This window comes from Elgaria multicarinata, chromosome 10, assembly GCF_023053635.1.
Source record: "Elgaria multicarinata webbii isolate HBS135686 ecotype San Diego chromosome 10, rElgMul1.1.pri, whole genome shotgun sequence".
Lineage (NCBI taxonomy): Eukaryota > Metazoa > Chordata > Lepidosauria > Squamata > Anguidae > Elgaria > Elgaria multicarinata.
In genome coordinates, this window is record NC_086180.1 from 18535559 (window position 1) to 18548303 (window position 12745).

At 42.0% G+C, this 12745-nt stretch overlaps 1 protein-coding gene across 4 annotated transcripts in view; it reads left to right on the plus strand.

The window, feature by feature from the left end:
- AFF1 (ALF transcription elongation factor 1) overlaps positions 1-12745 on the plus strand; it is a 174605-nt gene that overhangs the window by 102896 nt on the left and 58964 nt on the right. For all 4 annotated transcript variants that reach the window (XM_063136219.1, XM_063136220.1, XM_063136221.1 and 1 more), the window contains 3 exons: positions 7239-7283; positions 10298-10384; positions 11753-11789. In XM_063136219.1, the coding sequence (XP_062992289.1) occupies positions 7239-7283; positions 10298-10384; positions 11753-11789 (169 nt within the window). The remainder of the gene's footprint in view (positions 1-7238; positions 7284-10297; positions 10385-11752; positions 11790-12745) is intronic.

Here is a 12745-nt window from a genome sequence, read left to right on the forward strand (position 1 = left end):
TGTTCCCAAATAAGAACCATGCTGGATTAAGGTATATTCCTGCAATGAGCGGAGATTTGGACTCGATGGCCTTATAGGCCTCTTCCAACTCTACTATTCTAATATTCTCCCTGCTCATATAAAGAATGCCCCTGCATCCTATCTTCTCACTTCCCATACCAAGTAATGCACAAAATTGATACATTCCAGAGTTCTCATGGTGAGTTACTGCCATCCACCCATAATAGTCGTTGTGGGCACATTGCACAGCATGAAGACCCACATTGGAAGTGCATCACAGACTTGAGTGTCCCTTGGAACAGAGCCTCAGACTTGGCCCCAGGAAATGACAATTCAGCTGTGAACTCTCTGGGTGGCCTTAGGCTGAGCCAGAAAATTTCAGCCTCAATTCCCTGCGTGTAAAATGAGAGCAAGAGTGGCCTCCCTCCAGCACAGGCAAGCAAGCAAACAAACCACGTAAAGCATTTCAGTCATGGAAACTGCTCTGCAAATTATTATTATTATTAATCACTCTTTTCCTAAGCACCTTGACTTAGAAGTCCTTTTCTTGTAATTTTAGGATTAACTTGCTTCCAAGTAAAAGTAATTAGGATTACGATAAATTATAAACATGGTGGGACCCAAACTGAGATTAGTGGACAAGTGGTAGTTAACTTTAGAGTATTCATAATAAAATTAAAAGTTTAACCCCGGCAGTGAAATCTGACCTGCCATCTGCAATATATCCATATGATTAGAAAGGGAGATCTGACATAAAGAGTTTATGGCTTATGTGCCTTACTTACTTTTTTTTTTTTTTGGCACTTTCTGGTTTCACGACTGTATTTTGCAAACAAGAGTGCTAACAAATAATGGGTTGTTCAGTGTTTTAATGTGATTGCGCTTCACATAAAACCAAGCGGTAACTATTGCAGGTAGCTTGCCGGATATACATCTCCCTCCCCAATTTTCTGGGTAAAAGCAGTTCACTTTGTTGCTCCTGTTCTGTATAGTACAGTTAATTGTGGAGGCAATTAGTTATTTCATGTCTCTCCCCCCCCCCCCCAGCACAGCTGGGAGAAGTTTGCTTCCACTTTTGCTTAACTGTGGTTTGTAGTGAGATTCAGAACAACAAACTGTGGTTAACATAAACTAAGGTTAGTTTCAAACAAGCAAACTCAAAGCCATCGTTACTGAAGCCAGCCTCACCCAACCTGGTGTGGTCCAGAGGTGTATCCCCCACATCTGGCAGGAGTATACTGGGACTTGCAATCCAACACATCTGGAGGGCACCAGGTTGGGGGAGGAAGATTTAAACCAACAATTACGTTAACCACAGTTCCAGGTCCAGATGACCCAACAAGCTGTGGTTAATAGCAGAACTGAAAACTTTCAAACTCTTCCTCCCACCTTCGCAGGACAAGCAGGGCAGGAACCTGAGACTCACCATGGATCATTCTTGCTTATTTACACTGCACTGATTATTGGTTTACCATGATGTGTGGGCATGGTCTTTGTCTTAAAAAGAACTCCCCCCCCCAAAAAAAGAAGTGTCTTAAATCAAGGTTATTTGTTACAACCACTCTTAACGTATTTCAGCTTTGTAAATAGCCCAATATCTGGCATGTACATTTTCCAGTCATTTATAACCCTGATTCCTGTATTCTGCTCCCTTTTCATTCTGCCCTGTGGAAGATTCTGTGAAACTTGAAAGCTTGCTTGCACCTACACCAGGCTTGAGGTTGTCCAATAATAGAAGCTATTTTGCTTAGTTTTGCGCATCAAAGTAGGTCTCCTTTCTTTTATTGACTGGTTCTGCAAGTTAATAAAAAGGAGACAACTGGAAGCTTTAAATGGGAATAACCCTTCAGATGGGCTCATAAAAACCACACAGGGAGTGCTCTGCATAGCACACTTTAGCGAAGGATCGAAGGTCCCTACCCTCTCTGTGGTATAGCATGAACTATTTTGAATCCAGGATATTTTACTGCTTTATTGATGAATGTAAATGGCACAATATGTTTGCCGTATTCATGAGTAATAAGAGAGATCTGCTGTTTGTTTAAGGACTATTTGTAGTCCATGTTGCAGATCAGCTTGATAACAGGAAGGGTGGAGGAACCGTAATTGAATGCATTGGCACCTCTCCCTAATAATAATAAATTATTATTATTATTATTATTAATAATAATAATAATAATAATAATAATAATAATTTATTTCTTACCCGCCTCTCCATTTGGATTGAGGCAGGGAACAACAATAAGTATAAAATACATAAAACTGAATTAAAAACATAGTATACATTATAAAAACATCCTAAAAACATCATGATCCCGCCCCAGTTTAATAAAATATTGTCCCCCGCCCCCGTAGCCTTCTAAAAACTGCAGCTAAGGGAGCTGCAGCAAAAGGTGAGAGGACCACTACACCGCCCGTAATTCAAGCACTGCTCTATTTCACCCATTTGAGTGAGCCATTGCAAATGATATATTTAAAATTGTCAGGTCCAACACAGAGGCAGTGGATTGGGTTGGCACCATGATGGTTTGCAGTGTATGGCAGCTGCCATTGTGAATATTCAAACCATGGTGGGGACCATTGAAGCTATGCCCCTAGAAGCTCTGCGCCCTTGACCCTGCTAAATGATCTGTGGTTAAAGGAAAGCTGTGGTAGCCCAGTTGTACATTTCAGCATTTGCATTTATTGAGACTATTCTCCATGCTTTAAGGCTGAACAGTAGATTGAACTTTTCCGTACGTACTGCAGATTCTTAGCATATCTGGCTTAGCTTGCTGGCAAGGTATGTTCATGAGACTTTTGTCTTGAAAGTACTGCAGCAACCAGGGTTGAGCAAAACATATCCCAAATTGCGAACAAGCTTTGGTTTTGCAAGGTTTGCTTTCATAAGTTGTGTTGCAAAGGCCAAAGGCTTTGGGAAACATCAGCAAAGGCAAAAATGATTGGAAGAGATGTAAAGGCCTGGAAAGATGAATTGAGTGGATACATACACACACGCATACTGCATTATGTGGTGACTTGCAGCGTTTCCTAGGAAAGATAGACAGATTCCTGCTCCCCCAAGGAGTTTACAATCTAAATCTAAAAGCATAATGGAGATAGTGATAGAGGGAGTAAAGGAAGAGACCAGAATATGTTGAGGTGTATTTCACCACTATGAAATTTTGTATGAGTAATGGTATTAAATCAATGTAGACAAAAGCAGTTACATATACTTATAGTTGGGAATGAAGATTCATGGGTTAAGACAAAGGCCAAATGGGTAATGTGTGTTTTGATAAAGTATTTGAAGGAAGAGAAAGGTGGCATGATGTGCATGTTCAAAAAAGAAGGGGGAATGGGTGGAAACATTTAAAAGAACAATGAGACTTTCGGTCAGCTGAGGGGCGTACAGTTTGAGGAGTAGCAGTCACCAGTAGGGACATATTGATCTGTTCACACAACACAACAAGCCTCAGAGTATGGGTTGTTGAATCATGTGTTGTGTGAACTGAGCCATGCTAACAAAGGACAGTTTGTAAACCATGAACAACCCAGAGTTCACAACCCAACAGCAAACCATGGGTACTCTTTGTGGTTGTTTGTGGTTAATTTTGTGGTTAACCCACGATTCAGTGACAACTCATGATTCAATGACAGCCCATACTGTGGCTTGTCATGTTGTGGGAATCCAGCCAGTGAGAAACAAGGTTGGAACAAGGCTGTGGGTAGTTTCAAAGGTAAGAACAACGGGTTTTTGCTGGATACGGAAGCCAGCGACTGGGCAGTGTCACAGGAAGGGAGTATGGCTCAGTTTTAGAACACCTGTTTTTGAATGCGGAAGGTCCCAGATTCAGTCCTGGGCAACTCTAGGTTTTGCTTTTAAAGGTCAGGTAGCAAGTGATTAGTGGGTGGGGAACCCTCTGCTTAACGTTCTGGGAAGTTGCTGCTACTTAGAGTACACAGTGCTGTTTTGGTGAACAAGTAGTTTGACCTGGCATGAGTCCATAAGGCAGCTTGATACATTCCAGTGAAGTGAAGGGATTTTAAGTGGGGTGTCGCATGAACTGAGCGAATGGAGAAGGGAATTATTTTGCCTGTGGAGTTTTGGATAGTGACAATGCAGATAAGTGGAAGAAGGGAGGCCAGAGAGTAGGCTGCAGTAGTCAAGGTAGAAGATGACATGAGCAAGAAACAGTGTCAGCCAAGAGGAATGAGTGGGCTGGAGCTTTTTTGAAAGCCTTCATAGGGAGAAGCACCATGGCTTGGCAATGTTTTAGAGAGTGGGGGGCCGGGTGGAAAAGGATATTGTCTGTAGATATGAACAGTTGAAGAGACAAAGGCTTGGAAGGAAAGATGAGCACTTCAGTCTTCTGCTTTAAAGACTTTTATGTTAGTGGTGCAGTAGCTTAGGCCCAGGGGCCAAATCTGACCTGCCTGGGAGGTCCCCCAGATGTAGTTTGACCGTATGAAAAGGAAGACAGGGCTCTTGTGACTTTAACAGTGGTATAGAAAATGTGATTTCAGCAGCTGTCATTTGTATGCATGCAGCATCCGATGAAATTCTCTCTTTGTCACAACAGTGAAAGCTGCAAGAGCCCTGCCCTCTTGACCAGATACAAAAGAGGACAGGGCTCCTGCAGCTTTAGCTATTGTGATTAAGAAGGAATTTCAACCAGGTGCTGCATGCATACAAATGACACCTGCTGAAAATCCCTTTTCTATACAACTGTAAAAGATACAGGAGCCCTGTCCTCCTTTCCACAGGTTCACCCTGCCCAGATGGTTGCTTCAAAATATTTTTACTAAATTTCACATTGGGGTATTTTTGGTTCAGTGGAGATGAATTGGGCCAAAAGTTTTGGATGTTTTAAAAAATTGGCATATGCCTCCTTCAGGTTTGGAAAAGCGTTCCAGTTTTCAGTGGTGATTCAGGGGCCGTGGCAATTTGGCCGGGGTGGGGGCAGTGGGGACATATGCAGCCCATGGCCTTATGTTGCCCTCCCTTGTTATCTGCCATGGTCATATTTAATATCCCAAACCTAGTTTGAGTCTGATTACTCAGTGAACTTCCTTAGGGGGCTATTCCAGGTGAAACTATACAGCGGAGTTTTAAAAAATGCTTTGTTTCTAGCCTGTTTGTTGTCTAAGGGCAAGAACAAGATGGCAACCCCTTCCCCTATTCCATGGATAGAAGCTGTCCTGCCCCCCTCCCAACTACTGATGGTTTTCTAGTTTCCTGGCTTTTGTGCAGTTTTCCCCTGTCATTCTAAGAAGTTGAAATGGCTCTCCTAAGGCGTAGTCACTGGCAGTAAGAGCTTTAAGGCACCTTGGGTCCTGCCTGTTTTTCTTTTAAATTCTGCATTCACTATGGCCCTGGAAGGCATAAGCTGCAATTAGGCAGTGACTGAACAGCATGGATGCAACATGCATATGCTTGGATATAAAGCCACATTTGCCATTGGACCCTGTGAACGGGATTTGTGCAGGAGACAATTCATACTTCCCCCTAAAAATGTATCCCAAGTAAAGAAATCTGGGTTCCCACTTGTGCAAATGGCATCGTCAGCAATTTGAAAAATAAGTGTGGTGGTCAATTTAGAGACTATTCAAAGCTTTTTTTATCTTGCTCTTCAGTCAAAAGGCTCCCAGACTGCTAGAAAGGAGAGGTAGCTTTCCTGTGTGATCTTAGAAGAAAGAAAAAGGCTGGTTATGGTCTGCATTCTGGGAACCCACTCTGACCATTGACTGAGTTGATGTGATGTCATGGAATGTCTGTGCTTACGGGGGGGGGAAAAAGGCTCTCATTTACAAATATTTGACAACAGGTGCACCTCATGGCATGTCAGGTGAAGTGGTATTTTACTTTCATGGACCTAGAGTCTGGAGACTTGGCAGGTAGGCAGTCAGTATTACATCCAGTACAGCAGGATGTAAAACCAAGCCCTGAGGTAAAAGGGAAACAGGGTATTAGAGGCAGGCAATTGAGGTAAGGGGCCAAATATGCGGAGTCAGCAGGGGGAAACCCTTACACAGCGTCTAGGGAAACTAGGATCTGGGAAATGGCTGCTGGGAAAGTGGTGGAGGGGTAAGACTAAAGAAACTGGGCTAGAATCTCTGGAAAGCCAAGGAATGGTTCAGAAATCATCTACCAAATGGCTTTAGATCTCTAGTGTTGTACTCGATAGTCTGATAGCGTGATCCATTAGGCTGTCAGTGGCTACGGGTCCTGTTGGCTTTATCCTTCTTCCAGTATCAGAGGCGCTATGTCTATGTTCACCAGTTGATAGGGAACATGGGTGGGAGGGTGCTCTTGCACTCCAGTCCTGCTTATGGGTTTCCCGTGGGGAGGCTGTTGGCCACTGTGTGAACAGAATGCTGGACTAGATGGACCCTTGGTTTGATCCAGCATGTCTGTTCTTATGTTCTTATATCTTATGTAAGTATGTGTTTATTTAAATAAGCTTCTTATTTGAGAGATTTGACTTTCACTTCTTTCCCGAAGCTTGGATCTACCAATAGTATAGCTTACCGCTGGGTGTTAAAATGCTAGCTAAACGTCGGATTAATATGTGGAAGTCTAGCTGAGACTTGCCTTCTTCTCTACTGTGAGTGAAAATTACTCTGCCTGCAGAAAGTCAGAGCGTCTTAAGCTTTGTGTGGGTGTGGTGAACAAAGGTGAATTTCTGAGCGTTTCTGTAACAAAGTGATGGGTGTGTCATAAAGTTCTTGTGGGAGAACACTTTGGCTATAGTCACGTTAGCCTTATTCCTTGAAGGAGCAGTCTCCTTTGGCAATGACTTTGCGTGCTTCCCAAGCAGTGGCAAAAATGGTTAACTTCAGCAATAGCACAATGTAGGAGGGACTTCCCACATACGATTCGAGGTCCAGCGCTGGGTCTGGAGATGAGGTGCCGCCCTGACATTCAGGAATTCTCATTGCTATGGGTGTGCATAACCTCCACAGCTTTATCTGGCCAAGCACCCCCCTCAGTTGTTGGCTGATGATAGATCAACCCACAGGCGTCTACCAGTGACCCGTGTGGCTTAATTGAGGGGAAGAAAGTCTCCCCTGGGAACACAGAAGTCGGAAAGGAAGTCCCTCCCCTAAACAGGGCTGCTCATAGCAGTGTTCGTATATCCCATGCTTTCTGTCACAATATATGATATAAATAAGCACACCTTTGAATTGCAGTTTACCGTTTGTGAATTTGCACCAATCTATGGAATAACCACTTTTTTTCTCCTGGTCTTTTTCAGCAATCTTTCTCCAATGAAGCTCATTGTGTTGAAGAAATTTTAAAGGTGAGTGTATGGTTGGTGGTCAGCACATGCTTTAAGAGATAGATAAGTAAATCAATTTTCTATAAAGGGCAGAGTTACTTCTTTCGTACTTTTGTTAGCTACACCGTGTAAATTCAAAGGCTGTTTTTTTCTATCCAAAGCAATAAAGTTTTCTTTAAAAAAAAACACTAGTGTGTGCTACTCACCCTCAGTATTTCATGAATAAGTTTAAAACAATGTAATATGTTAAATTTTTTAAAGGATTGCTAGCGATGGTAAGAAGCATTAGGACCACATGTAACAGTATGGGGTAGTGGTTAGCATGTTGAACCAAGTCTCTGCAGACCTGGGTTGTGGTCCCCACTCAGCCATGAAGCTCACTGGGTGACTTTGGGCCAGCCGCCAATTCTCAGCCTAGCCTACTTCACAGGGTTGTTGTGGTGATAAAAATGGAGAAGAGGAGGATAATGCTTGCTGCCCTGAATTCCTTGCAAGAAGAAACTACAAATCTTAGTTTCAAACTCAGTTTGTAAGTTCCTGGTTACTTTAGCTGCTAGTGCTTGCACGAGGAGCCAAGCAAGAGCCATCAGGCCATGTCCGCTAGTGTACTTGCTCATTACCAATAATCAATAATTTGGAACGGTTATGACTTAGCATTTTGTGCAAACAGCCACATTGTTAATACTACCCCAATAATATTTTGGTCATAAGAATGTCAAAATCATTTCCCGTAGTTTTTCAACTATTCCAGACAGATTCCTCCTAACATTCACAAGCAGGGCCTGATGGAGAGATCCATCCCTTGTTTGTGCCCAGTGGGCCATGTTCAGACAACCCAATCAGCCATGCTGGTTAAGCATTTTGAGCTAAACATTATGGCTTAGTGTGTCATGTGAACCATGACTTAGTGTGTCATGCGGACCCTTTGCAACCATGGTGGCTACATAACCACGATTTAAACACGTTCACTAACCATTTGCTGCAAAAGAATTTGCAGCCTAACTATGGCTTAGCGTGTTGTCTGAACAGGCCCAAAATCTAGTGCTCAGGCATATGCTGCTTCTGTACCTGGAAGTTTCATTCAGCTAACCAACTTAATCAAGGGCTATTCATAGACTTTTCTCTGGATGTGTACAATCTTTTAACACTATCTTGGGATACTTTGACCATGCCCCTTTTGCTGTTCTGAATTAGTCATTGTGTCTGAGGAAATGGGCAGGGTGTTAAAACATTGGCAACAGCATAAGCAACTGTTTTTGCTTTACATTGGAGGTAGTTCCAGCGGCTCGCTTATTTCTAGAGGAGAGTGTCCATTCTGCTCATTTTTTTTAAGTGGTGCTTTACAGCTTTAAAGGTATTACCCGAAGGCCACTTCATTCATTACATTTTCTAAGGGAGTGCACCCAATTGTACATCTAAAAGGGCAAATACATAATTGTATCACAGAGGTAGATTCATCCAGGTGCCACAATTGGCTGCAGCTTTTTCTTCAAAAGACTGTCAATAGCAAATTTGGAATAACTCTGTGTACTGTGCAAAATGGCTCAAAGTTAGTGATTCTTCCACCTCCCTGTTTGTGATCAGCTGTTGATCCACTGTCATTCTGTGGCATAAAACAGAAATGTGGATGAGGCCTTCCTTGTACCCTTTTTGGTTTGCTTATCTTTATCACAAGTCGAACCTTCTTTCTTTTCCCTGCAAGAAATAGTGATGCCATAATTCTTTTTTTTTTTTTAAGTGAGCTGTATATGCTATGCTAGGTAAAATCCAAAGGAAGCTGATTTGGGTCTGTATTTCGAACTTGCTTAAAAAGCAGATTCTGAAATTCCAATTTTTCCTACACCCTGATACTTCCGTACCACTGCCTGTTGCTTCTGCCTCTTACCGTTGGAACCATTTATGCATTACATTCAAAATGGTGGGCAGCAGGAGGTAGAGGTATGGTGGTAGCAGAGAGCATCACATATGGATAAGTGCATCCTTCCACCCAAACCAGAGTCCTTAAATGCCAGGCAACCACAGTCCCTGTGTACAATTCAAGGACCAGGAGCAAAACAGATACTAATTTTCCTGTCATGTCCCTGTGTAGCAGGTTTTCTTGAGTCCTGCAGTTGTGGCTGGGGAACAGTGGGGTAGTGATAAATGTTGTAAAGCTAATGGGTTTTAATTGCCCATTCAAGACCAAGACACCCCAAAATACTTTGTATTACAGGGAAGAATATATTGTTGCTGGGGAAATTAATTGCCCCACTGACACCTGCTATGAGATTTGCAGCTAAGCTCAGAAGGAACAGGGAATTCTTAGAGGGGTGGCAGATGATACCAGCAGCCTTGTTAATAAAAAAGTGCTGCCACTCTGTCCCTGTGAGCCTTAAGAGCATAAGAACATAAGAAGGGCCCTGCTGGATCAGAACAAGGGTCCATCTAGTCCAGGACTCTGTTCGCACAGTGGCCAACCAGCCATCAGCCAAGGACCAACAAGGCAGAACATGGTGCAACAGCACCCTCCCACCCATGTTCCCCAGCAACTGGTGCACACAGCCATACTGCCTCGAATACTGGAGACAGCACACAACCATCAGGGCTAGTAGCCATTGATAACCTTCACCTCCAGGAATTTATCTAACCCCCTTTTAAAGCCATCCAAATTGGTGGCATCACTACATCTTATGGTAGTGTGTTCCATAATTTAACTATGCACTATGTAAAGAAGTACTTCCTTTTATTTGTCCTGAATCTCCCACCAATCAGCTTCATGGGACGATCCCGGGTTCTAGTATTTTGAGAGAGGGAGAAAAATGTCTCCCTATCCACAGCCTCCTTTTTTACAAGCTAAACAATCCCAGTTGGATGTAACCTTCCCTCATAGGGGAGATGCTCCAGCCCTTTAATCATTTTAGTTGCCCTTTTCTGCACTTTCTCCAGCTCTATAATATCTTTTTTTAGGCCTTGCCTCCACCTCACCACCACTGGTGAAGCAAGTGAAATAGGAGTTAAGAGTTTATTGTTGGTCTTCTCAATTTTTTTCTCTTTAGGAAATGACCCATTCATGGCCACCTCCTTTGACAGCCATCCATACTCCTAGCACAGCTGAGCCATCAAAGTTTCCTTTTCCTGCAAAGGTAAAAATAAAAAAATAGACATTTTTGTTTGTTTGCTTAATTAATATAGGTGTATATGTATATATATTTTTATTTCCAACCATTTCTAGAATTTACCACATTTTCAGATGTAGGAAAAATAGTTTAGATTTTTTAAAAAAACATTTTACAGTGATTGTGGAGAATATAGTTTCCATGGAAACTGAGGCCAACCTTTTTTCTGCCTTGATTTGATTTGTGTGGGTTTCAAATGTGTGCTTCTGTAATCATTTATGTTTTGGTACAATTTTGTACAGTTTACATACAATTTACGATGCAATAAAAAAGAGCATGACTTTTATTTGAACGGTGGGTAGCAAGCTTTGTAGAAGACATACAAATGTAGCTTTTGTAGAGGAGAATGTCAGAATTCATATTGTCCTCGGGCGGGTGCTGTGAAAACATAACAACTTGGAATACTACATTTTTTTACGGTGTTCAAAGAACTTCAATAATGCCTCCATTTCATCGCTTTATGTTAATTATCTCAAGACTCCCCACTCCTTCAAACAATTTTGAACATTTTTTCTTTGCTACCCGTTACGTTTGGAATTTCCTCCCAGAACACTGTTTGATCTCACAGTTCCTTCAAATTCCTCTTAAAAGCCACCTTTTCTATGGTGCCTTTAACTCAATCTCTTAGTCCCGGTACCCTGCTAATTTCGTACATCCTGAAAGCTAGTACATAAATTTATAGAATAAAATAAATTTGCTAAAAATGGGCAATTGAAATAAATATGTGTGACTTTTCTTTCCCTGTTCAAGAGGGAATATGTCTCATATGTTCTCATATGTCTGGAGGAGCATGATGTCAACATTACTCAGAAGGTTGCAACATTTTTAAATACAGTTTTTAAAATTATACCGAAGATGTTTGCAAGTAATGCGCTTTCACTTTGCTCATTTGACATTAAGTGTACGTAATTGTCGTTATACTGTGTTTTTGTTTGCATATACATTTTCCCTTTATAAAGAAATGAAAATGGTTTTGGGGCTAATTTTAAACAAACTATATTTATTTACCTATTGATCTAGTCTTACCCTGTTTAACCCGGCCTCCATTTTCTTTTCTCCCTTCTGTTTCACCTGTGTTGAATATTCAGTTGTAAAGTCCTTGGGGGCAGGGACCTGCCCTCTTATAATTTGTAACATGCCATGTAATTTAATGGTACTGTATAAATAATAATAATAATAATCATAATCCTTGTGGCAGTCATGTAATTATTACTGCCATATTGCAGATGGGAAGACAGGCTGTACGTCCACTTCGTTAGTTTACGTTAAGAGTTCAGAGCTCAGTCTCTTAACTACTATGCTCCACATAAATCTTAATTTTCCTTTTCTTCCTAGGAAACCCAGCATGCTGGATCAGTAATTCAGAGCCAGAGTGAGTAAAATGACTAAATGCTTAGATATAATCTGCTGTGTCCTGCTGCTGAATGTTCATTTCAACAGGGGCTGCATAGAAATTCCTGTTCAAGCTCCACTGAAATGAAAGTAGGCTGCACAAAGCTGTACCTGGCGGCTTGAGTCCAGTGTGTGTGTAATACGTGCTGCAAACATGCTTGTACCCGTAGTTATTTATGTGTTAACTTGTAGGGGTCCTTGTGGGCTTTTCAACCCAACCACCGGCTTCATGTAGGAAATCCAAAGGGTTGCATCCCGTATTGGTCTTACTTAGAGTAGACCCATTGAAATAAATGGGCTATAAATTAGACTGATATTGGACACGACACAAAGCTGACACGTCCCCTAGATGGCTGCCCAGCCTCTGACGACCTCTAATTAATTGGTTCCATTGTTGGAAATGCCCTCACTGTCGAGAAGTTTCCTCTAATGTTCAACCCAAATCTACCATCCTGTAACTTGTGCCAGTTAGATCTAATCCTGCCCTCTAGGGTTACAGAGAACAGGTTGTTGCCTTCTTCTACATGACAGCTCTTCAGGTATTTGAGGAGTGCTATCTTTTCCCTCCTGAGCCTTCTCTTCTCCAGCCTAAATATAATCATTTTCTTCAACCCTTTTTATGGGGCCTGATTTCCATACCTCCAAATACGTTCCAGTCTCTCTATGTCCTTCTTAAAGTGTGGGAAATGACGTTTTGCTAGTGCAAATTAAAGTGGAACTATTGCTTTCTACAACTTGGAAAAAATACGATTCTGACCATGCAGTCTGAAATCACCTTAGCGCCCCCCTTTTTTTGCAGCTGCCTCACACTGCTGATTCATGTTCAGCTTGTGATAGACAGGCGCTTCAAAATCCCTTTTGCGTGTACAGCTAGCTGTCTGTGCATTTGATCTCTTACCCTCCAAATGCAGAACTTTTTCATTTGTCCTTATCAAA